This window comes from Argentina silus, assembly GCF_951799395.1.
Source record: "Argentina silus genome assembly, chromosome: 14".
In the NCBI taxonomy this organism is placed as follows: domain Eukaryota; kingdom Metazoa; phylum Chordata; class Actinopteri; order Argentiniformes; family Argentinidae; genus Argentina; species Argentina silus.
Window position 1 is genome coordinate 19,828,869 of NC_139668.1, and position 25,417 is coordinate 19,854,285.

General features: G+C 48.0%; 1 protein-coding gene across 1 annotated transcript in view; it reads right to left on the minus strand.

The window, feature by feature from the left end:
- The window catches only part of LOC310814786 (uncharacterized protein), a 17,819-nt gene extending 7,831 nt beyond the window's left edge, over positions 1–9,988 (minus strand). The window contains exons 1-2 of the mRNA XM_083684287.1: positions 9,904–9,988; positions 7,276–9,583 (exon numbers count right to left, since the gene is read on the minus strand). Coding sequence (XP_083540413.1) covers positions 7,276–9,547 — 2,272 coding nt within the window. The 5' untranslated portion in view covers positions 9,548–9,583; positions 9,904–9,988. The remainder of the gene's footprint in view (positions 1–7,275; positions 9,584–9,903) is intronic.
- Positions 9,989–25,417: the final 15,429 nt, after the last annotated feature.

Below are 25,417 nucleotides of genomic sequence, written 5' to 3' on the forward strand. Positions count from 1 at the left end.
CGGTACGCAGGAGAGTTCAAAGTGGACAGTGACATCAGTGACTGGGCCGTTCAGTTTGATCCGGTTTTCGAGTTCCGAGCGCACATGAACGCAGCATGACTCTGTGATGTCAGCGGTGTTGTATATAACCCCGCCCATATGGGTGGAGTCTGTGCTCCATTTCCACTGCATGTAGAAGGAGAGATTATTCAGATGCATCACGAAAGGCCTCAATATCCCCTCAGAGCTTGTCATCATAATAAGAAGACCCAGGCCTCGCTGTATCAAAAAGGTAAGAAATAAAATCATCTCATACCAATTTATAAACATATGTGTTGAATTACACAATATTTGTTATTATTATAGAACAGTGTGCATCTTGCCTATGCTTTCACCCAGTAATGCACTATCAAGGTCAGGCTGAATATATTGCCTCAAGACTCAATATAAATATTACTGACAAAGACATCCATCAAATTCCAGGACAAACAACTGGTAAGACACTGGCTTTCTATGTAAATAAAGAATCATATAAAGAAGGTCATGTAAAGAACCTTAATCACGTTAAACCTCCCCGCTTAGCACAGTCAAAACAAGCTGTTTCTGTTGGGCGTGGCAGAGGCCTGAGATAGCACCATCCACCGAGGCTAGAGATCCCACATTCCTCCAAGTCCACCCTCTCCGACATCCCCTAGTGCCTTAGCAACGAAAAAAAAAAAAAAAACAGCATCCCATAATACTCAACACACCCTGCAGAGTGACCTACCGTGGTTGCCAGGGCGGTCAGAGCGGCCGAAACGGCGACAACAGCAACAACACAGCTCCATCTCTATCTCTGTCTCTGTCTCTCCTCCCCAGTCAGCCGGCCTGGCCTCCCATCAGACAAAACACTGACACTGTGACACCGGCTACGGGGAAACACACATCTGACCTCAAAGACATTGTATGCTGATCAGAACCAGAGGGGCGTGCTAGAGAGGGAAGGCACGAAGAGAAAAAAGTAGGGAGAGAAAAAGAATGAAAAAAAAAAAAAAAAGAAAGAAAAGAAAAAGACTGACTCCCAGACCCACAGTTTTGATTCGATTTGTGAGAGTCTTTCTCTTTTCCGCAGTGGAAACGTCGGGGAAACGTCGATGGTGCGGTGGGGGTCCTGACACCGGGCCCTCTGGATGAGTTCCACGTGCTTAACCATAAACACCAGAAGGGACACATTCATCTCTTTACAGGAAGAAGGGAGACAAAGAACGGAAAACATGATTTTGCCAATGCCTCCCTTTACCCAAACAAAGGTCTCTCTGTGGGAGAAGGGGGTTTTTGTAGGCATTGAGCTGTGGACTGATCTGCCACATGTCTACAAGTACAGTGCAGTGCATCTGACCAAGGGGAGGCTGGCGGAGGTAGAAGTCGGAGGACGGGCTCATTGTGATGCATGGAATACATGGCACGTGCGTTTGATGCCATTCCTTATTCCGCTCCAGGTATCCTCCGATTTCTACCTCCACCAGCCTCCCCTGCATCTGACGCAGGCCTAGGTGTTCATGCAGCGAAGCGGAGGTGGTTTGGAATCACACTCTCGTGATGAGGTAGCCCTGTCGGACCTTGAGGATGTCCTCTTGGCTTAATGGTAGACACCAAGGTCCCCCACGTGGGAGACACGGGTTCGAACCCCACCCGTCAAATGATGTACTGTGTGTAAACAGCTTTTGCCTAGAAGGGCATATAGTATCTTCTCTCTTCTCCCAATCAGCTGAACACAGAGTGCACCATAACACACGACATCATACAGCAACTTCACTATGCCTGCCTAGCCCCCGCCCCTGCTGCCACAAAGCCATAAGAACTGCAGTAAACCGGGATAAACAGTATATCACACACTGTATAGACCCATAGGTTTGCAGTAGCCTTTAACATGAGAAAGGGAATAAACTACGTCCATGTGTGAGTCTATTCAGGGCCCCGTCTGCCAGCCAGGCGTGATGAGAACGTTGTTTATACAGCTGTACATTATCGACCCCAGCCCACGCAGTCCTGATACTGGGCTTCACCACTGTGACGGCTGGCTGTGACCCATAATTCTCCTGTAGGGGTACAGAGCATAGACATAGAATGAGTAGAACAGACATATTTGGTGTACTGGCTGAATCTGCCGTGGTCTGAGGTCTACTTATTCTATGTCTATGGTACAAAGTCCCATTGGAGGGGAGGAGAGGGGATGGGAGGATCAGCCACTCAGGGGCCTTCTCCCAGGTCACAACCCCAGGTTTACAGCAGGGTACGGGAACATAATCCCAGACAGCCAGACTGTATGAGAGTGTGTGTGTGTGTGTGTGTGTGTGTGTGTGTGTGTGTGTGTGTGTGTGTGTGTGTGTGTGTGTGTGTGTGTGTGTGTGTGTGTGTGTGTGTGTGTGTGCGTGCGTGCGTGCGTGCGTGCGTGCGTGCGTGTGTGTGCCCCTGAAGACAAAGTCTGAGCTCCAAATTACTTCACAATTGTTTCTCATTGTCAATCCACCTGAAGAACTGCAAATGCAGGGGTATAAAGGCTTGCTGAATCTAATTATACCAGCGACCAGAAGTTTACAACACCATAATACAATCTAATGGAACACAGATAAATGCAAACCATATGTTACAATTCCATCACCAGGACTAAATGAGCCTACTGTAAACTGTAACATGATCCCCTGTCTGGCAGTAGGAGATCACACAGCAAAGCCTCGACTCAGTGCAGGACATTTCTGTGCTGACACCTCTTGGTAAGAAGACAGAACTGTAGGTAGTACAGTCTGTATACAGTAAAACCATCTCCTACCTTGGCACTGTTGAATCAAGTCTTCCATGAAGGATCTACCATCATCAACCTCCATTATAGCGAGAAATGAACCCCGCTCACAGTGCCACACAATGGAGCACCTCAGACGTGGAGACGTGGAAACACCTAGAGTCGTCTCTGTGTGTTGTTACTGGACCCTAACCCTAACCCTGTTAGTCTACTGCATCTAGAGCAGTCTGACAGCTCAAACAGGGAGTATACTGCTGTAGACAAGGCCAGATTAGAGGCAGCTACTGCCATGCATTCTCATCTGGGCTCTGTGTACTGTATAAGCCCGGGCTTCGCCCCGCTCCAGAGAGGACCGGGCAGGAAAAGCTGAGTGTAGCCTAATTGGACTCACATTTCCTCACATCTCTGCTTGCTTAGTCATTTATCCGTCGGAGAATGGAAAGTTCTCATGGCTGCTGCCTTCCTGCGTGTCGAGGGAAAGGATTAGAAAAAATAATCATAATAAGGAAAAGACAATAAATAAAGTTTGGTTTTGGTTTAAATGTGGGTGCCGTGTAGAAGCACTCGAAGCATGTCCACAGTGGCTATGCTGATGCTGATTAAACTATCATTTATTTTTCCATTTGAGAGGCTGTTTGTATTATTCCCGTAAAGCACTGACAAGGCCAGTGTATTGTGTTCTGACTGCTTGTTGGATGAGAGTCAGAATGGTGGCTAGTTATGTCATATGTCATATGTCTAATCAATCCAAGGATTTTATCAAATTGATTTTATCAAACAATAACAGAGCAGTGTTCCCGACACTTTTTAGTTGTGTACGCAATTGGCATTCACACTGCACTGTATTAATCCTTTAAAAAAAATAATGTGCTAAGCTGATCATGTAGCTTAGATGACTCCATTGGTTGTGCAGTAGAATTAACACAGGGATCTAAAACTCAGAGGAAATGAATGATCCTCCCACAGACAGACGCCTGAGTTGGGCTACCCAGCAGGTGGCAGCAGCAAGTCCCGAAAGATTAACAACACGTGGAGACTGGGTGTGTCTGTGTGTGTGTGTGTGTGTGTGTGGGTGTGTGTGTGTGTGTGTGTGTGTGTGTGTGTGTGTGTGTGTGTGTGTGTGTGTATGTGTGTGCATGTGCGCACGTGTGTGCGTGTGTGTGTGTGTGGATATATAACTGAATGAATGCAATCGCTCCATGTGGTTGCCTTGAGAAGCACCTTAGAAGCTAAATCCCACGGATTTGAAGTTTCCTTAAATGCCTTATGACAGAAAGTTCAACGGTCAACAACACATTGAATCCTCCAATAGGTAAGATCAGTGTAAGCCAAAAGCATGAGGGATGCTAATTACAGTGCAGTCCGTACTAATTAGACGCTGATTAAAATACAGTGGAGATTTAAACACTGGCAAGTCCTGCATACATGTACGCTTGGATCTTAACAGCACACCAACACTGCAGGACCCTACCTCTGCTAAAATGCAAAGCTTAACAAAAAAATCTAAAAAAAAGTTTCGCTTACATAACCAGATTTTTTTTGGGAGTCTGCTAGGCCCCTTCCCTTCCCTCCGCAGCCCTGAGGGGTTTTGGAGTGAGGAGTTGCTACACTCCTTTCAGCCCAGTGAGAAGAAGGCATACTTTTCTCATTCACTCTATGCTAATAATAACAGTTGTTCGAAACGACACGTGAAATGTATTAAACTTTTCTTTTCGGTGGGAAAGAGGCAAGACACAACATGTGCTGTTAAGCCCTAATATATGTATAAAAGAGTTATAAACAGTTATAAACAGTTATAAACAGGATATGAAAAATTAAACAAACTGGCACACTGGCTGTCAAGTCATCTAACGAAGTCTACCCCAAGGGAGGCTGGGGGAGGCAGAAATCGGAGGACGGGCTCATTGTAATGCATGGAACGGAATGAGGAACGGTATCAAACACGTGTGATTGATACCATTCCTCATTCTGCTCCTTTGATACCATTCCTGATTCCATTCCATGCATTACAAAGAGCCTCTCTGATTTCCACCCTCCGCTGATCCACATCCACACTCCCCATGCAGCAGAAGTCCATGCACGGTCACTATCACACCACGTCATCCTACATCCTGCGTACCAGACCACCATGATCTGAGAGAGGTGAGCCCTGTGTTATCAATAACAATAGGCCTATACTTCCAGCACACGCACTTACAGTAGCACTTTACTTTATTATATACACTCACCGAAAACTTTATTAGGAACACCTGTACACCTTCTCATGGTGGAGGTGGTATAATGGTGTGGGGAATGTTTTCTTGGCACACTTTGGGCCTGTTAATAGCAATCAATCACCTCTTGAATGCCACAGCCTATTTGAGTGTTGTTGCTGACCATGTGCATCCCTTCATGGCCACAATTTACCCACCTTTTAATGCCTACTTCCAGCATGACAATGCACCATGTCACAAAGCAAAAGTCGTCTCAAACTGGTTTTATGAACATGACAATGAGTTCAGTGTTCTTCAGTGGCCTTCCCAGTCACCGGATCTGAATCCAGTAGAACACCTTTGGGATGTGGTCGAACGGGAGATTCACAGCTTGAAAGTGCACCTGAAAAATCTGCAGGAATTGCGTGATGCAATCATGTCATCATGGACCAGAATCTCAAAAGAGTTTTTGCAACATCTTGTGGAATCAATGCCACGAATTGAGGCTGGTTTGAGAGCAAAGGGAGGCCCTACCCAGTATTAGTATAGTGTTCCTCATAAAGTGCTCGGTGAGCATATATACAGTACCAGTCAAAAGTTTGGACACACCTTCTCATTCAATGGTTTTCCTTTTTTTAAAATTATTTTCTACATTGTAGATTAATGTTGAATGCATCAAAACTACGAAGGAACACCTATGGTTAAACAAACCAGAATATGTTTTATATTTTAGATTCTTCAAAGTAGCCACCTTTTGCTTTGATGACAGCCTTGCACACTCTTGGCAAGGTGTGTCCAAACCTTTGACTGGTACTGTATCTATATATATATACATAATATGGACCAGCTACAGTACAGTACAGTATCGCATTCTTCTTTAACTGGTTTCTAGGAATCCACAACGTGCTCCTGCTGCTACTGCTGTCTCTGCAGCCTCGTATGGAGGAGGATGAGATCACATTACCAGTCTAACAGGCTTCCCTTAAAATCACAACACGCTGGCCAGCGTTGAGCACGGAGCGCTCGTTTTTCCGTTCTAACTACGTTACGAAAAAACCTGCCATAGCAGCAGAGAGGTGTGAGCTAGCTAGCTAGCTACCTAGCTAGGCTTCCCAGCCAGCGGCCACGGCAACAACAACAAAAAAAGTTCCATCATAGCCTTTTCTCTTTCATTCCTTCATGCCTTCACTCCACCTCTCGCCATTAGCAGGGGAAGGGTTGGGGGGGTAGGGAGTCTGGGTAGGGGGGGTAGGGAGTCTGGGTAGGGGGGGTAGGGAGTCTGGGTTGGGGGGGTAGGGAGTCTGGGTAGGGGGGGTAGGGAGTCTGGGTTGGGGGGGTAGGGAGTCTGGGTTGGGAGGGTAGGGAGTCTGGGTAGGGGGGGTAGGGAGTCTGGGTAGGGGGGGTAGGGAGTCTGGCTAGGGGGAGCGATAGCAGCAGAGAGAAAGTATGCTTTTGTAAATATTTGCAGCATACATAAATCAGAGACCAGGGTTACAGCATCGCTGGCCAAGCCAAAGAGCAGGCAAGAGAGGGGCCTGGGCAAACACAGTACAGCTCAGCTCAGCTCCGCTCAGCACAGCTCAGCTCAGCACAGCTCGACCTGACTGCATTCCTTATTTGAACACAGCTAGCGAGCGACAGAACAGCGCAGGAAGCCACGCTGGGTCGTTATCTAATGCAGGGATACCAGGCACGGTGCATGTCTTTTTTATTTTATTTTTTATTTTATTTTATTTTTACCTCAGTGATGTTTCCAGTGGGTTTTTCTAAGGCTTCCTAGTGGGATAAATGTTGTGTTGGATGTTGATTGTGTTTTTAATGTGAATGTCTCCAGCATTTTGGCAATCCTCTGTACACCGGCACGTTATGTCACATGGAAAACAATATTGATCGTTAAAACATTGAAAACAAGGACATAACAGACACAATCCATTGCATGCAACAGGTCAGACACATGAATATATCAGATATAGTGTGAAATTGTTTTCTGAAAATCAAGATTTTGTTACACGAGACTACACCTAAGGGAAGTGCCATGCAAGCAAGCCACAACCAAGCAATATCAGAATATTCTTCATGCATCCTACAAAATCACCATAATTGACAGTCTGGTTAATGTCTAGCCGTATTGAGGGTGACAAGACCATTACTTGTACGGTTACAGAATCAAATTAACCACAAAACGTCCTCCCACACATTTGCAAACACAAACAGTACCCATAGTTACGCCTGTGAGGTCACCGATGCAGTAAGGAAGAAGGGACAGAGAAGACGGAAGGGAAGGAGGGAGGAGGAGGAGGAGAAGAAACTACAATGAGCTCAAACCTTCTATGGAGTCAGGCCAGACCTTCTTCACCTCCATCTCCTCCTCAGGGTCTTCTGTGAGGAAGGCCCAGTCCCCCTGGGGCAGGCTGCTACTCAGGGCAGCGACGGGGCACACAGAGGGAACAACGGGAGCCACAAACTCATCCTCGAAGCCCGCAGCGCTCTGCTCCAACTCAAGTCCGGGCTCTGAAACCATGTCAGGCCCCGCCGCGGCGGTTTCCATGACGACACTAGACTCAGAGGTCACCTGGGTGGGCGTGATCGTGACAACATCCTCCTCAACCACTGAACCTACTTCCTGGGTCACCTCAGAGGGCATCTCGGGAGTGATGTGCTCCACCACTGTTTGGTCTGCTGCGTGCTGCTCTGCAGAGTGGTCTGTGAGGTCGTCTGTGAAGTCGTCTGTGAAGTCGTCTGTGAAGTCCTCTGTGACCGGGGGTGGAGGGGCGGGGAGGTCAGTGTCGGAGTCTGGCTCAGGGGACTCAGCTGAGGCCTCCGCCTCCTCCATGTCTTCAGTAACTGGTTCACTCTCTGCTTCGATGGCGACGGCAGCTGTGATTGGCTCAGGCTCCAGGGCCTTCTCAGGCTCCTCGTCAACGATAGGCTCATCCACAAGTCCTTTGGGCTCCTCGAGGATTTCAATTTCAGCATCTTCTGGAGTAACATCAAGGGCTTCCTCTGTAACCACCACTTCAGTGGCAGTATACTTCAGTTCCTCAATAGCATCTTCTTCTTCCTCTTCATCTTCCTCATCAGATTCCTCATCCTCTTCCTGATCCTCTTCCTCATCCTCTTCCTCGTCCTCGTCCTCGTCCTCTTCAACAGACTCCTCAGCTTCAGCAGATGGTTTAGGCTCCTCCTTCGGCTCTTCAACAGGAGCTGTTTCAACCACCACCTCTTCAACCACCTCCACAGGCTCTGGGGGCTCCTCCTCAACTACCTCTTCAACTACCTCCTCAACTACCTCCTCATCTGCCTCCTCAACTACCTCCTCAACTACCTCCTCATCTGTCTCCTCAACTACCTCCTCAACTACCTCCTCAACTACCTCCTCATCTGCCTCCTCAACTACCTCCTCAACTACCTCCTCATCTGCCTCCTCAACTACCTCCTCAACTACCTCCTCAACTACCTCCTCAGCTGCCTCCTCAGCTGCCTCCTCAGCTGCCTCCTCAGCTGCCTCCTCAGCTGCCTCCTCAGCTGCCTCCTCATCTGTCTCCTCATCTGACTCCTCATCTGACTCCTCATCTGACTCCTCTAGCTCCTCTATGACAGGCTTTAGCACTTCTTGTTCACACACATCTGGGATCACCTCTGCTGGTTCCACAGCAATGACCTCATCCTCTACTTGCTCTGCCTCTTCAACAGGTGTGGGTGCCTCAACTGCCACCTCCTCCACCACTTCCTCCACCTCTGGAGCTGGGGCCTCGGGCTCCACAGCAGGGGTGAATGCTGGTGGCAGGGCTGGTTCGATGACCTCCAGAACAACAGGCACAGCAGCCACAGGCCAAACAGCCACAGGCACAGCAACCTCCTTGGGTAGCTCCACCACAATGGGTGCAGAGACGGCGGGGGCCCTGGGCACCACTGGTTTGACATCTCGAGCTGGGGCAGCCGACCTAAGGGGCCTGCCCTCAGGGGGTGCATAAGAGCCTCTAAATTCTCTCCCCCGGCCCTCCTCTCCTCCACGTCCCTCCTCTCTGCGGAAGCCCTGGCCCCTCCAGGTCTGGGCCTGGGCTCCGGGCTCCCCAGCTGGGCCTTGGGCCTGGTAGGAGCCCCTGAACCTCATAGGAGGCCTATCAGATGGGGCTTCTTCATCGCCGCCCCCCCTCTTATGGCGGTAGCCCTGGCGGTCCATCATGCCCTCCTGGCTCTCCCTTTCAGCCCTGGGTTTGGGGACGTAGGAGGTGGGGCCCTCGACTGTCTGGGACCGGGCCCGACGCATCACATCCAGGGTGGAGGCAGGCTTGCGGATGCGCTGCAGGGAGGAGGGCACGATCTCTGGGGGCAGACGCAGGTATTCACGCAGGTACACGATGCCTTCGTTGGTGAGGTACCAGTAGGCGTGCTTCCATGCAAAGGTTTCGCGCACGAAGCCCCTGGACATGAGGGAGCCCATGGCTCGGATCACCTTCAGGTTGCTGACCCCCTGGATCTCAGGGTGCATGCACTGGGGGCGCTTGTCCTTCTTGGCCACCATGACGCCATCCCGGAAGAGGAGCTCGTAGATGGACCTCAGGTCCGCTAAGGGCATTACCATGCCGGCCACCATTTTGACTTCTTGGGTTTTCTTCTAGTATCTAATCAACTTCAATAAAAGAGTACAGTACAAGTCAAACTGGATGTTGTCACTCCTGGATGTACAATACAAAGGCAGAGACTTAAAAAAAATGCCAAAAAGAATATAACAAAATTCCTCTTGACAATGTCCCTTTGTCTTCTATTTTGTTGCAAAATCGCTTACAGAAAATCTAGAACACACCAAACAAAAACAGCTCCCCTAAAAAAAAAAAAAAACAACAACAGCCAACGTTTCCTCTCTGAAAACAGTTTCCCTTGGAGAAGTAAGAAGGCACTTCCACGAGTCAGAGTGGAAGCACAGAAAGCAAGCCCTCAACCCCCTCCTACCTTGTCTCCGGTTCGGGGGGGAGAAAACCAGCAGCCTCAGATGAGTGGCGAGTGGGAACAGAGGGGGAGAAGCCAGGGGGGTGTGTGTGTGCGACCGCGACGCACGGGGAACACAGGGGAAAGCAAAAGGAAGGAAGCCAAGCAGGCGAGCTAGAGAAAAGACACAGCCAGGAGTGACACACCTCCTCAGCTCCGACAGCACATGTGTTTGGTACACTGTGTGCCTGAAGGGGACACCCCCACTCCAGAGCCCGGACACTCCCCCTCAGGCTTCTCTCTGCACAGATCTCAGACCAGAGCGGGCTGGGCTCCAACACATGAACAAAGCACACAGGAGAGTGTAGCCCTCTGTGGCTCAGTTGGTAGAGCATGGCGCTAACAGCCCTTAGGTCGTGGGTTTGATTCCTGCTGGGACCATCTATACTGAAATGTATGCACTCAGTGCAATGTAAGTTGCTGTGGATAAAAGCGTCAGCTAAATGGCATATATTATTATTATTATTATATTATAGTCACCCCAGTGGATCTATCTATTCACTGGGTTTGTTCCTCATTCCCTCAGACATCTCCACCCCCTAACACCCGATTGTACAGCACATGACCTGAACGTTTGAAGACAAAAAAACGAACAAACTTGTTTTCTTTAGCGTCAGCTAAATGGCATACAGTACCAGTCAAAAGTTTGGACACACCGTCTCATTCAATAGTTTTTCTTTATTTTTTATTATTTTCTACATTGTAGATTAATATTGAAGACATCAAAACTATGAAGGAACACATATGGAATTATGTAGTAAACAAAAAAGTGTTAAACAAACCAGAATATGTTTTATATTTTAGATTCTTCAAAGTAGCCACCTTTTGCTTTGATGACAGCTTTGCACACTCTTGGCAAGGTGTGTCCAAACCTTTGACTGGTACTGTACATTATGAGAGACACCTTGTCCCATGCAAGCTACAGCTACAGCAGACGGCCACCCGTCACCATCAGAGGAGGCTGGTGGAGGTAGAAATCGGAGGACGGGGTCATTGTAATGCACGGAATGGTATCAAACATTCTTCATTCCGTCCCATGCATCACAATAATGCCTCGTCCTCCGATTTCTGCCTCCGCCAGCCTCCTCTGCCTCACAGCCAATACAGAGAGCAGCATACAGCGTCTCACCACACTCGCTGACATATTGAGGTTTTCTTTACATTCCCAGTGAGGGGGGAGGAGGGGGGAGAGAGGGGGGAGAGGGGGGAGGTAATACTGCAGCAACATGTTCTATCTGCTCTCATCCATATCTTTGGAAACTTTGACTCACCTTGGACAATGCAAAGATATGGAGCAGGGACACCCTGATGTTTGCAGTTTACTGTCCAATGCTAAATGTAATGTACAAACTCCGGTGACTGATTCACACAGCTAAGGCATACATGTTGCACATACATGTACATGAAGCAGCACATGTGTGTCTGCAGGAGCACATGTGACCCACGGAGGGGAACAGCATGTTCCTCCCTGCACCACACGAATGAAGAGTTCTGATTGGTTCCTGGTCCACTCTTACTTTCTACTTACTCAACACTGGATTTCAACACTTCACTTAAAGTACACAGTTAAAATGTGTTTATAATGCAAGACCTGTTACTGTATGAGCATGACTGACTGCATTATAAAGTCTTATAACCTCTTACAGTGATCCTAGGGCCACTAAAGTATACAGTATATGAGACATTTTCTGTCAGTTGATAAAATGCCTTGTAGGCAGACATAATGCATTATGAGTTGTTACAAAGACATTATAAGACTTCATGCATGACTATAACGGGTTATAATGCATTACATGTACATGCACTCTTAAAACTGAGTCTCTTTTCCTTTGCATTCTGTAAAATCCTGATTATTGTGCAGCTTACTGTGATTAGTTTCTAATTACCCGACTAAATGCAGGCATGACTACTGTACCGCTGATGCAACAGTTGGCCAACATTCTGACAAACCGCACTCTTTTACGAGATCAAAGGAAAGATGATAATCTGAGAATCCAGTGAAATCAAGCTGGTAACTGTTGTCTTTATACTACTGTAAAGAAACTAGTCAGACTCTCACTGTACTGTTGAACTTTGTCAGCAGCCAGGAACTTGAGATTGAATTGAACTTTGAGATTATCTTTCTAATGTCACATGTCAACTTCAACATGCATCTGTCTCTGCATGTGCGTGCTTCGTGAGTGTGTGTGAACCAGGGGAGGCTGGTGGAGGTTAGAGGCTGGCAGAGGTAGAAATCGGAGGACGGGGCTCATTGTAACGCATGAAACGGAATGAGGAACGGTATCAAAGGAACAATCACACGTGTTTGACACCGTTCCTCATTCCGTTCCATGCATTACAATGAGCCCGTCCTCCGATTTCTACCTCCACCAGCCTCCCTGGTCTGACGCCGCCTGTCAAACTGGTCTGAATGGGGCCTCAGAATATATGTGAAACACACTGGTGAGAACTAGTTAAAATGGATGAACTGAAGGATTTGAACTTGAAGCGAACTGAACAATATTAGCATTTGAAGACGCCTTTCATGTAGCTGTCAAGCTGCCCCTATACCTGTCATAGCAAGTATGTAATTACTCTAGTTACAGCATTCTTTGTTACATAAGTTATTACATAATCATTACACTGGTACGGGGACCACTTGGTAGCTGTCAACACAACTACTGGACAGTCTTAACAACCTATACTGTCTCAATAGTGGAGGCTGGTGGAGCTAGAAATCGGAGGACGGGCTCATTGTAATGTAACTCCGAGCCTCCGATTTCTACCTCCACCTGCCTCCCCTGATATACAATGGTATTATTATCATCATACCACAAAAACCCACAACAGCACAGTTACTTTACTGATAAGCGTTGGTAGAATGAACCCAGCGAGATATGGATCAAATTCCTCTGTCGAAACATCTCCTGTAGTCACACCCTACACAGCCCTGTGACACACCCCTGGCAGCTTATCACTGTATAAACTACAGTTCCCACACCCACCAACACTACCTCAGCTATTCAACCTCTCCAGTTCTTTAACCAAGCTTCAAAAGTATTGGAAATAATTTCAAACACTTGTTCAAATACTTTTGACGCACTTGTTTGAGCCTGGCCAGAGGGGAACAGGCTTTGCAGTGCACCTTTGCGACTACATTCCGTTCCATTGGTTCCATTGTACCAGGGCAAAACTCGACCAAGCACAGCCTAAGAGAAAACAGAAAATGATTTCAAATACTATTTGAAAACCCAGCTCCGGGTCTGGAACCTCTGATCAATAGCAGGAATCTGCTTGGCCACGCCAGGCGGGCCAGAGGGAGGATTTTACGACACGCTGATTGTAAACAAAGGCCTCTAACAACCTGTCCCAGAGGATCTAGTCACTGTGTGCATCCTGCCTTCCTCCATCCTTCCTACCTTGGCGAGGAGGCTGGGAGGGTGTGGCCGGCGTGGCGGAAGGCCAAGGTGATGTGAACCGTCACATAGTCCTCTGTGGCTCAGTTGGTAGAGCATGGCGCTAACAACGCTTAGGTTGTGGGTTTGATTCCTGCTGGGACCATATATACTGAAATGTATACACTCAGTGCAATGTAAGTTGCTGTGGATAAAAGCGTCAGCTAAATGGCATATATTATTATTCTAGTCATCCCAGTGGATCTGTCTATTCACTGGGTTTGTTCCTCATTCCCTCAGACATCTCCACCCCCTAACACCCGATTGTACAGCACATGACCTGAACGTTTGAAGACAAAAACGAGCTTGTTTTCTTCCTTTCTCTAGAACTGTGACTGCCGATGGAACTTGTTCTTCTTATGGAAGGTTTTTACTGACGATGACTGATGTGTAGTTGACTCACTTGCTTTCGACAAGGGTACTTACTGTAAGTCGCTGTGGATAAAAGCGTCTGCTAAATGACTTGAATGTAAAATGTAAATCATTCCCTTCTCCCTCCTACCTTGGTGATGTGACGACCAAGGTGCACACACACACACACACACACACGCACACACACACACACACACACGCACGCACGCACGCACGCACACACACACACACACACACGCACACGCACACACACACACACACACACAGGATAACGACAGATGACATTCGTACAGATGTTCAGAACCCTGTAACTGCAGTGAGAGTCCTGATCAACTGGATTTCCATTGCACCAATAGCCTACAACTGCCACGCAGCAATATAGTGTTTCATTAACTATGGCAATGCCTCTCTAAAAATAGACGAAAGACAAGATAATTTCCCAGCGCTGTCCACTGGTCCCCTCACTAGAATACACCCTAGTTTATATGTCACCAAGGGACAGCTGTCCGGCACACAGCAGGGAAGGCCGGGTCGGAGGAGACATGATACCATATATGTACTGTAGTCAGGGGAGGCTGGTGGAGGTAGAAATCGGAGGACGGGCTCATGGTAATGCATGGAATGGATGAGGTGATGGTTCCATTCCTCATTCCGTTGCATCCATTGCATTGAGCCCGTCCTCCGATTTCAACCTCCAACAGCCTCCCCTGGAGTGTCACAGGTTTCTACCTCCACCGGCCTCCCGTGGAATAGGCCTACGGTCTTCATTCATGAACCGTACTGTAGCCTTGAAACTGATACATACCAAACACATATGAATTCCATCACGGTCGCCACTGCTGAGTGGTCGACATGTCATCTACATGACAACTGACCATGCACATGCTGCACATGTATGTCACCGAGGAGACAGAAGTCAATGAACCTACTGGCCCAACCTAGACACAGAGCAACCAAAACCTACTGACCCAACCTAGACACAGAGCAACCAAAACCTACTGGCCCAACCTAGACACAGAGCAACCAAAACCTACTGACCCAACCTAGACACAGAGCAACCAAAACCTACTGACCCAACCTAGACATAGAGCAACCAAAACCTACTGACCCAACCGAGACACAGAGCAACCAAAACCTATTGAGCCAACCTAGACACAGAGCAACCAAAACCTACTGACCCAACCTAGACACAGAGCAACCAAAACCTACTGACCCAACCTAGACATAGAGCAACCAAAACCTACTGACCCAACCTAGACATAGAGCAACCAAAACCTACTGGCCCAACCTAGACACAGAGCAACATGCTCAAGGAAAGGTCAGTGTCTGGGAACACCTCAGTATGAAATCCGATAAAGTTCCCTGTAAAGTAAAAGGTCACTGCAAATAAGCTTTCTACATAACTCACACGCCTCGGTAGGCAGGAGCACACTGGAAGAACTTTACACATTTTGTATTTGTCTGTAATTATTCTAGTTATTTTCTATTTCATTGTTCCACCTTAAAGGGGAGGCTTCTGGACAAGCCCCACGGGGTTTCTTAACCTCCCCTGCACAATGCCTGGGTATATTTCTTCATGTTGTCTTTCATTTGTTATCGTGTGTGCAAATCAGTCGATAGCTCCAGATAAAGCTAGCGCTGTTAGCAGCAGCCGTCGTCGGTGCTTAACCGTTCTCCGCTTACGAAGTTACCGTGGTTACCATGGATACCATGCTTTCCGTCAGCCGTTACAGTTACGCATATGGATATGCATCCGGTAAATTCAAATGTTGCCAGTCATTTGTCTGACGCCACATACTGTAGAAACAAAAGTGTGTAAACCCTGGACACCGGAGAAAAAGAGGTATGTAATCAGTTAAAGGTTAAAATGCGCCAATCCCCCCCCCCCCCCCCCCCCCCCCCTTATTATTTGAATAGCGTTAAACGGTGGTTAAACGCTATTCACCCCCCAGAAAGGTACGTAAACGCTGTTCACTGTCCGTGTGTTTACCCTGCTATGCATCACTGCATCACTGCACATAATCTGGTGAGACCAGTACAATCACTATGGAGACAATTCCTCATTCCATTCCATGGCATTACAATGAGCCCGTCCTCCGATATCTACCTCCACCAGCCTCCCCCGGTCCAAACGCAGTCTAATGATATCGATATTTGGACTGAATCACAATAGGACTGAAATAAATCAGATGTTACATCACGTCGCCTGTTGGCACGTCCTTCAGACAGCTAATTCACACTAGCTTGATGATTGATAACCAGGATTTTCAGTTAACACCCAGGCTGATACAGACGTTCACTCACTTTCTCTCCAGTTAGAGGAATCAAAGCAGACGGGGGATCTGTGCAAAGGGTTTTTATACAGCACAATACACAAAACTGCCTCAAAACTGCCTTTTGCCTATATTCCAATACCAATTCATCAGTTTTTCAGCATCATGTGTCTTGCTTGATTGCAGTATGGCCTCCTACAGTGTGGGCTACAGGCTATTCTCACAAAAAAAACTACTACTAAAAGTTAGATATTTATAAAAGCTGAAAAAGACAGGAATTTCGATTGAGCACCATAACTCTGAACTCATAAATCTGATCGGCGCCGACAGCTTTTTCCAGAACACACACGCTTTGTTGGGCTACTGTACTTCAAACAACATAGGCTACACTCAGCACTGGGGATGTTAACTGCTTCCCTCCTTCGCTACTACTCACCCTTCAGAGAGGTAATGGACCTCATTGTGGACTGTTTTCCGAAGAATTAGCCTATCTATCTTAGGTTTGCATTTGGTTGATATATTGAGTGTCTCAAAAGTCTGCAGTATGGCCTGTACAAAAAATGAGTGTCAAAAAGAACATTGTGTGACTCCTCATTTGTAACCTGACACCCATCTCTCCCAGGACTCTAGAATGTTCTAGAATGTTCTTATGACACTGAGCACCTCAACATGGAATGGCTGGATGTTGCCCTACACCCTGCCTCCCTGGCCACAGAGCTGCAGTTGTTTCCCCAGAGTAGACATGCTGACAAGGCACTAGTGTTTCTATACAGAACGCTCTGAGGGAGGGAGGGAGGGAGGGAGGGCGGGAGGGAGGGGAGGAGGGGGGGAGGAGGGTGAGATGGAGTGGGGGAGGAGGGAGAAAGAGAGAGGTATAGAAAAAGAGAGAGGGAAAGCAGGACACAAGTGTTTCTTTAGAGTATGCTCAGAGGGAGGGGGAGGAGGGGGAGAGGGAGGCAGAGGGGAGGAGAGAGAGAGAGAGAAAGAGAGAGAGAGGTATAGAAGAAGTGAGAGAAAAGGCAGGCCACTCGTGTTTCTCTCTGCGGCTACTGTACAGTACACTCAGAGGGAGGGAGGGAGGGAGGGAGGGGTAGAGGGAGAGGCGTAGGGAAAGAGAGAGAGAAAGAGAAATTAAATCAGACCGCATCGCTGCAATGAGTTACGGATATCAGTGAGTTATGGATATCAGTGAGTTATGGATATCAGTGCCAACACCTGGGTTTTACTGCTGAAGCAGTTGTTATGCTCAGGAATGGTCACTGAAGCAAAGCATGACTTCCCCATCCTACACCTTGTGTACAGTCTGTCTGCTTCCTCCTAAGGCATCGGGCCAGATGCAGTGGTGGCTGCAAGGGCCTGAAACACACTGTATGCCAGGGGAGGCTAGAGGAGGTAGAAATCGGAGGACGGGGTCCTTGTACCGCATGAAACACACGTGTTTGATACCATTCCTCATTCCATGCACGTGTTATGAGCCACGTGGTAGTGGGGGGGTGGTTTCGGGCTCGACTGTGGAGAGAGAGAGAGAGAGAGAGAGAGAGAGAGAGAGAGAGAGAGAGAGAGGGAGAGAGAGAGGGAGAGAGGGACAGGAGTGGCTCAGGGGAACGGAGCCGGGGGGCGAGGTAAATTCCCTCAGGTGTGGGGAGTTGCTGACGAACCTTTTCCCCTTTCTGAAACGCAGTAGCGGCTGGAGCTGGAGAGGGGTCCGACACAGACGCCCACGCCACGCTGGAGAGAAGCAGAGCGGGCAGCGAAACCCGGCCATTTGGACGAGACCCGCAGTTACCGGGTATCCTATGTTTATGTTTAGATAACTGATGTCAAGGGTGCGTGGTGGAATAAACGAGGGGTATTACCCACTTCCTGACGACATCTCCTTGTGTGACATCACCTAGTGTGACATCATCTCCTAGTGTGACATCTCCTAGTGTGACATCACCTAGTGTGACATCTCCTAGTGTGACATCACCTAGTGTGACATCATCTCCTAGTGTGACATCACCTAGTGTGACATCATCTCCTAGTGTGACATCACCTAGTGTGACATCTCCTCGTATGACATCATCTCCTAGTGTGACATCTCTTCATGTGACATCTCCTCGTGTGACATCACCTAGTGTGACATCATCACCTAGTGTGACATCTCCTCGTGTGCTTCATGGTAAAGGACCCTCAGCGGCCAGAGTATTGCCACAGCTTGATTTAGTAGCCGTTCTCTAGCAGGAGAACAGACACGGTGTCCCATTTCCTGGTTGTCTGGCTTCCTCTCCAAGGCCCCCTGTTGGGATTGGTGCCAGGGGGAGAGCAGTAGGCCGACAGTATGCCTGACAGTAATGACCCAGCCATCTGGAATCCATAATGTCATTGCATAATGAGTGTGACTTTCCTTGGCTTGAACTCCTCAATGTGATTAATGTGTACACACACATGCACAAGTGTAAGCACACACACACACACACACACACACACACACACACACACACACACACACACACACACACACACACACACACACACAAGTGTAGTGTACATGACTGAAAGTATATGATGTAGCCTGCAGGTAGAAGAGTATGTAATGAAAGCGGTTATAAACATGTGATGATAAAAGCGTTGGCGTTGATTTGGGGACAGTCTGTTTTATTAGAACAATATGTACAGGTGACAGATGGGTTCGGACCAGGGTCTCCTACCTGGAAGACCCAAGCGTCTACCATTAGGCCAAGAGGACACTTCTCAAGTTTACATCTCTCAGGCAGGGCTACCTCAACCTAACCCGTTCTCAGACCTGACCTAATCCGTCGGTTAACTCTGGGTCGGTTAACTCTGGGACTGGGTCTCCACCTGAATTTCGTGAATCCGCTTTTAGTTCTGGTGCACCTAACTGCTGGAACAATCTACAGAAACAATTTCAGTTGAATGTTCCGGTGCCGCTTGGGCAATTTAGGTTAATTGAAAGATGTGATTGTTTCTCCTAATATATCGTGGTTTTATATGACGTATTGACGTATTGTGTAATATTTTGCACCTGTAAAAGAGGCCTTGGTCTCAGTGTGTTTCCCCTGTATAAACAAAGGTTAAACAACATAAATAAATATAATTATGGAAATGCACAATCTGCCTCGGTGCTCGAAGCAGAGAAGGAGTTGGAAGCTGGGCGGTGTGCTCCACACGGGGGAACCAGTTGGGTGAGAACAGTGCCAACTGGGGGGAGATGATCAGAGCTGACAGACAAACAGGGGCGCTGGCCAGCAGCGTGCCAAGAGGACATGCCATCTACAGTCAACAACCAGAACACGCCCTGGGGAAAACCAGTCCCTGAGAAACACCGTAACACACACACACACACACACACCAACACACACACACACACACACACACACACACACACACACATACAGACAGACAGACACACACACACACACACACACCCACGCATACAGACAGACAGACAGACAGATACACCCACACAGACATACACACACACAAGCACACACACAGACACACACACAGATAGACAGACACACACACACACACACACACACACACACACACACACACACACACACACACAGAGGACAGTGTCTTATTATTTGACTTTTAGCTCTTTTCTTGACAGAGAGCGAGGCGCCAGTGCCCATTCCTGAAATGTCACTTCTCTTCATGACAGCTTTGGTGAAGGGCTGAGGACTGGGAGGAGATGAACAAACACGCTGTTGTTGATGGTGTGTAAGCAATTAGCATGAGAGCTGAAAAACAACCAGCAGCCAGAACCCAACGATGCCAGAAATGATGTCAAAATCAACCTCCCAATATCCCAAAGTCAACGCCAACGCTTCTGGCAGTTCTCATAAACATTATTTACGGTAAATCACTTAAAAACAAAGTAAAGAAACTTAAAGGTCAAGGCAGGGGATTCTGGTGGAGGTAGAAACCGGAGGACGGGCTCCGGTTTCTACCTCCACCAGCCTCCCCTGCGTGACACACGTGCTACTGACAGGTCTGAGAAAGTCTCGCTCCTGTCCCCTCAGAAGTCCGAAAACAAACACACACACACACACACACACACACTTCCCAACTGTGCAAACCCAAACGCAAATGGAAAAGCCTTCACACCACTTCTCCGCCTTCAGAGAGAGGACAATTGTGGCTGTGTTCTGATCTACATGAGTCACCCAGCCATCACTCAGGCCTCCCCGGAGTAGGAGGGAAAGAAATATGAAGCCGGGAGTCCAGAGAGACACCTCCATGGTTTCCCGTGGTTGCAGGGCTAAAAAGTCATACGCTGCAGGCCGGTGTTCAGGAAAACGCTTTCAGGGAATGCCCGGCGGTGAAGGATTTGTCTTCCGAGAGCAAGATGGTAGAATTGTGCCCTCCTCTGTCACTTGAGACTCCTCTCCACCGCTCCTCCACCTCCTCCAATCACAAGTGTGTATCCCAGGGAAGAGGAGAGGAGCTCAGGCCATCTCACACCGCCCCCTGCAGCCCACCAGAGGGGAGAGGACTCAAGGCACTCCGGGGTTCAGGTCCTACGCCTGGATTCTACATTCGACATTCGAGATTTTGTTGCCATAGCAATATAAGGGTGTCAGGATATGGCTTTGCTGCAGCTCATATGGAAAAACTGGGACTGTTGCACTCAGTAACATCCCTAGACGGACGGACGGACAGACAGACGGACACACGCACGCACACACACACACACACACACACACACACACACACACACACATACACTTATAAATGCTGAAAAACATTAGAAAAATACAGGATACAATATACTATAGACTGCATAGAGCAGGTCCATAATAACAACACAAAGATCCCAACGTGTGATAATGACCAAACAGAGGTGTCATGTTTCACAGGCAGCCAGGACCACATCTGGCACACTGGACCACATCTGGCACACTGGAACACATCTGGCACACTGATGTTTACTCAGCGATCAACATTCTGTTGATTTATGCATAGAGACCCTTTCATAATCTCTCCTCTTAATGAAAGTCATGTTTAGCATCCAGCATCCAGCATGCAGCCTGTCGTAAACAACGACAGCGACCGGAGCAGAGCTCATTTGAGGTTCTTAGTGAATACGAAACAGGCCTGTTGTGTCCAATGGGAACGATGTGTCAGAGTTAGCTAGGCACCACAAGAGAAGGTGCAAAGTGGGATCCTTGGGACTACCTTACCCTAAACCCTAACCCTAACCCTAACCCTAAACCCTAACCTCCTAACCTGAGCCCTTACCTAGCCCTAACCCTAACCCTTACCTAGCCTTAACCCTAACCTGAGCCCTTACCTAGCCCTAACCCTAACCCTAACCTAGCCCTAATCCTAACCCTAACCCTTACCTAATTCTAACCCTTACCTAAACCTAACCCTTACCCTAACCCTAGCCCTAGCCCTAACCCTTACCCTAACCCTAGCCCTAGCCCTAACCCTTACCCTAACCCTTACCTAACCTTAACCGTTTTCAATCTCAGCTTCAATTGGATGACGTCAAAGTCGGGCCATCCCAAGCATCCCACTTAGCATTTCCTCACCACGAGCAGCGTGCCAGAGGAGCATTATGGCTGCTCTGGCATCGTTGTTAATAGTCTGCTCTGGCAGCGTTGACTATAGTCTGCTCTGGCAGCGTTGACTATAGTCTGCTTATTGCAACACTTGAGGACTCCAACTGCAGCTGACACCAATCACACTCACAGCGCCGTTTCAGTCGGTGGAGAACCCAGGCTTGTCTTTATAGATCAGAAGACAAAGCTAAGATAGACGCCAAGCCAAGGGAAGTAAAGTGGAAAGATGGGTCGTAGAAAACAGCAGACGGGAGAAGCCAAATGTCTTCAAAAAAGTTGTTAAGTAAATGTCGTCAGATATATGGTAGTTAGACTGAGGGCCTCAGCTGAAAAGTGGTCAAACATAAAAAAAAGAGAAAAAAAAAAGAAGCTACTCAGGAATTCTCCTTCATCTTCCAACCAAAACAGAGGTTGTTGACTAATCAACGAAAGACAGAGAGCTGGATGCGGTCCTCAGCGGTCCTCAGCGGTCGGCCCCACACTGCCAGAAACTCCGCCTCCATCTGTGACTCATTGGCTTTCCTATGGATCTGATTTAAACAGGACTGGAGCTACAAAGGCCTTTTGTTTCCCCGTACCACCGACTCACAGAGGGAGCGGCACACTGAATCACTCAACTCCTGTCAAACAGCTACCAGCTTGACCTCTGACCCCTGGCAAACACCTACCAGCTTGACCTCTGACCCCTGGCAAACACCTACCAGCTTGACCTCTGACCCCTGTGACCCCTACACAACATACAGTAGGCGCTGTACCTCTACAGCACGCAAGGTCACGTTCAAGGTCAAACTTTATTATTCCACAAATGCAAAATTAATTTGGTCATGTGCCACGCTTAAAACCAGGCAACACATTAACAACTAAAACACACAATATTAAGTCATAGTTCTGCCCTAGCCTGTCCTTTAGCCATGAAATTATTATTATTCATTAAAAAACTGTAATAAACAATAAACATGAATACATTTGCACATACTTGCACACACATTCATAGTCTACTGGAGAATAAAAGTCGATGTCCTAAATTGACTGTACTGAATAAAATAAAAGTCCTAAGTTGACTGTACTGAATAAAATAAAAGTCCTAAGTTGACTGTACTGAATAAAATAAAAGTCCTAAATTGGCCGTTGGCTGTATATTCCAACCAAAGACGACCTCAAAGAGGCCAAAGCATTGCCATGGAGCAGGTGATAGAGGGGCTGAGAATTGCCTGTTAAAAGACCCCATTCAACACTGCTGGCACATCACATGCTCCTGAACTTCACTCTAAGTCAATTCTGGCCTTTTTCGAGCATTCCAAACCTCCGTTTATAGAGAGCAGTTTATGTGCTGCATGGTTGTACTCCAAGTCGTTAAACTAAGCTCCGCATTTTGACATTTGGGAATGGCGCAGTGGGAGTCATGCTGGGAGGGATGTTCTTTCACAAACAGTCACACACACACACACACACACACACACACACACACACATGCGTGGACACACACCACACACACACACAAACACACACATACACACACACACACACACACACACACACACACACACACACATATACACACACACACACACATGCGTGGACACACACACACACACACACAAACACACACATACACATACACACACAAACACATACACATACACACACACACGTACACATGCACACACACTAACACACACACACACAGTCACACGCACGCACACACACACGCACAGTCACACGCACGCACACACACACATACACATACACACACACACACACACACACACACGCACGCACGCACACACCAAACCGTACACCCAATCCCATCCTCTCACATGCAAACACACCCAAAACCAGTTAGTAAACCTCCTGCTGCCTCCCTCACCCAAAACCAGTTAGTAAACCTCCTGCTGCCTCCCTCACCCAAAACCAGTTAGTAAACCTCCTGCTGCCTCCCTCACCCAAAACCAGTTAGTAAACCTCCTGCTGCCTCCCTCACCGAAAACCAGTTAGTAAACCTCCTGCTGCCTCCCTCACCGAAAACCAGTTAGTAAACCTCCTGCTGCCTCCCTCACCGAAAACCAGTTAGTAAACGTCCTGCTGCCTCCCTCACCCAAAACCAGTTAGTAAACCTCCTGCTGCCTCCCTCACCCAAAACCAGTTAGTAAACCTCCTGCTGCCTCCCTCACCCAAAACCAGTTAGTATGTCTGAGTGCTGAATGATGACTTAAACAAGAGCAGTGGTTGGAAAGAGTTCAAATGCGTGAGAAAAAAAACTAATCCAGAATGTTCTAACTTCCTAACTTTTTCACACTCTGTTCGTTCATTCTGTTCGCCTGTTCTTTAAGAGGTACGGTGTGGTGCGGTACGGTGTGGGGTGCATGCATGTGCTTGCCTCATGTTCAGCGGGGTAAAGAATACACCCGCTGATCCAAAATACAGATTTTTCCCCGAGGCAATTATCATTGTAATAACTCATCTTCTTTGATGTGTGCCTGCCTGGGAGTTTTGAGGGGCCCTGGGAGTATAACGAAGTTCTGCTGCTCAACAGAAATCAAGATTCCCAAGAGTGCGGTTGAATAAGAGAGAGAGTGAAGCATTCTGGGGGTTCTGGTCTAGCCTTGGGTCTAGTCCTTTCTATTACGAAATAAATGTTTGCTTCAGTGCATTCCCTTCCCTTCACTCAAGGGAGGGGGGGGGGGATCCCCGTTTTGTAAGGATGTAAGATGGCAGGTTTCATTTGGCAGGTCTAGGAGACATCCACATTCCTAGAATTGTCCAACTGCCAAGAGTGAAACGGCCCCAGTACATTTTTGCCAAAATGGCTGACAAAGGCTGAGAAGGGCTGACCAGGGCTGACCAGAGAGAGAGAGAGAGAGAGAGAGAGAGAGAGAGAGAGAGAGAGAGAGAGAGAGAGAGAGTGAGGGAGAGAGTGTGAGAGAGAGTGTTTGTGTGTGAGAGAGAGAGAGAGAGCGAGCCAGGCCTGACTATTGTAACCAGATGAATCAGTCATAGGAGATCACAAGCCACAGCACCACAAGCCAACAGCAGGAGACAAGCATCACTCTACCTGATTATACCAGTCTTGTGATATCACAAATAATCTCAGTACAAGATTATCAAAACACAGCATCAGGAAGCCATAGGAGGGGGGGGGGGAGAGAGAGAGTGTGTGTGTGTGTGAGTGTGAGTGTGTGTGTGTGTGTGTGTGTGTGTGTGTGTGTGTGTGTGTGTGTGTGTCATTGTGTGTGTGTGTGTGTGTGTGTGTGTGTGTGTGTGTGTGTGTGTGTGGCCGTGCGTGTGTGACAGGGTGTGGTCTCTCAAGAATCCCCCGTTGCCTAGGCAACGTGACACACTCACACCCTCACAGTGACAGAAATATGAGTCAACACACACAGGCGGCCTGTGGCCAGGGCAACGGTCAGACACCGTCCATGGTGGCGTTGTGTTGCCCCCGACAACGGGAATAAACAAACAGACACTAGACACCTCCTCCAGGAGGAGTCGGGAACTCATCCCTAAATAACATCCCTGCTCTTCACCCTCTATCATTTAAAGTCATCATGTGATTAAAAAAAAAACCAGGGGGAGGCTGGTGGAGGTAGAAATCGGAGGACGGGGCTCATTGTAACGCGTGGGACGGAATGAGGAACGGTGTCATACCATACCTCACGTGTGTTTGATGCCGTTCCTCATTCCGTTCCATGCATTACAATGAGCCCCATCCTCCGATTTCTACCTCCACTAGCCTCCCCTGGATACAAGCCTGAAGCCAAGGGATGGCAGACAGACTGGCAGAGCCAAAAACAGGATCTGGCCGGTATCATCCGGTTTTATGAAACAA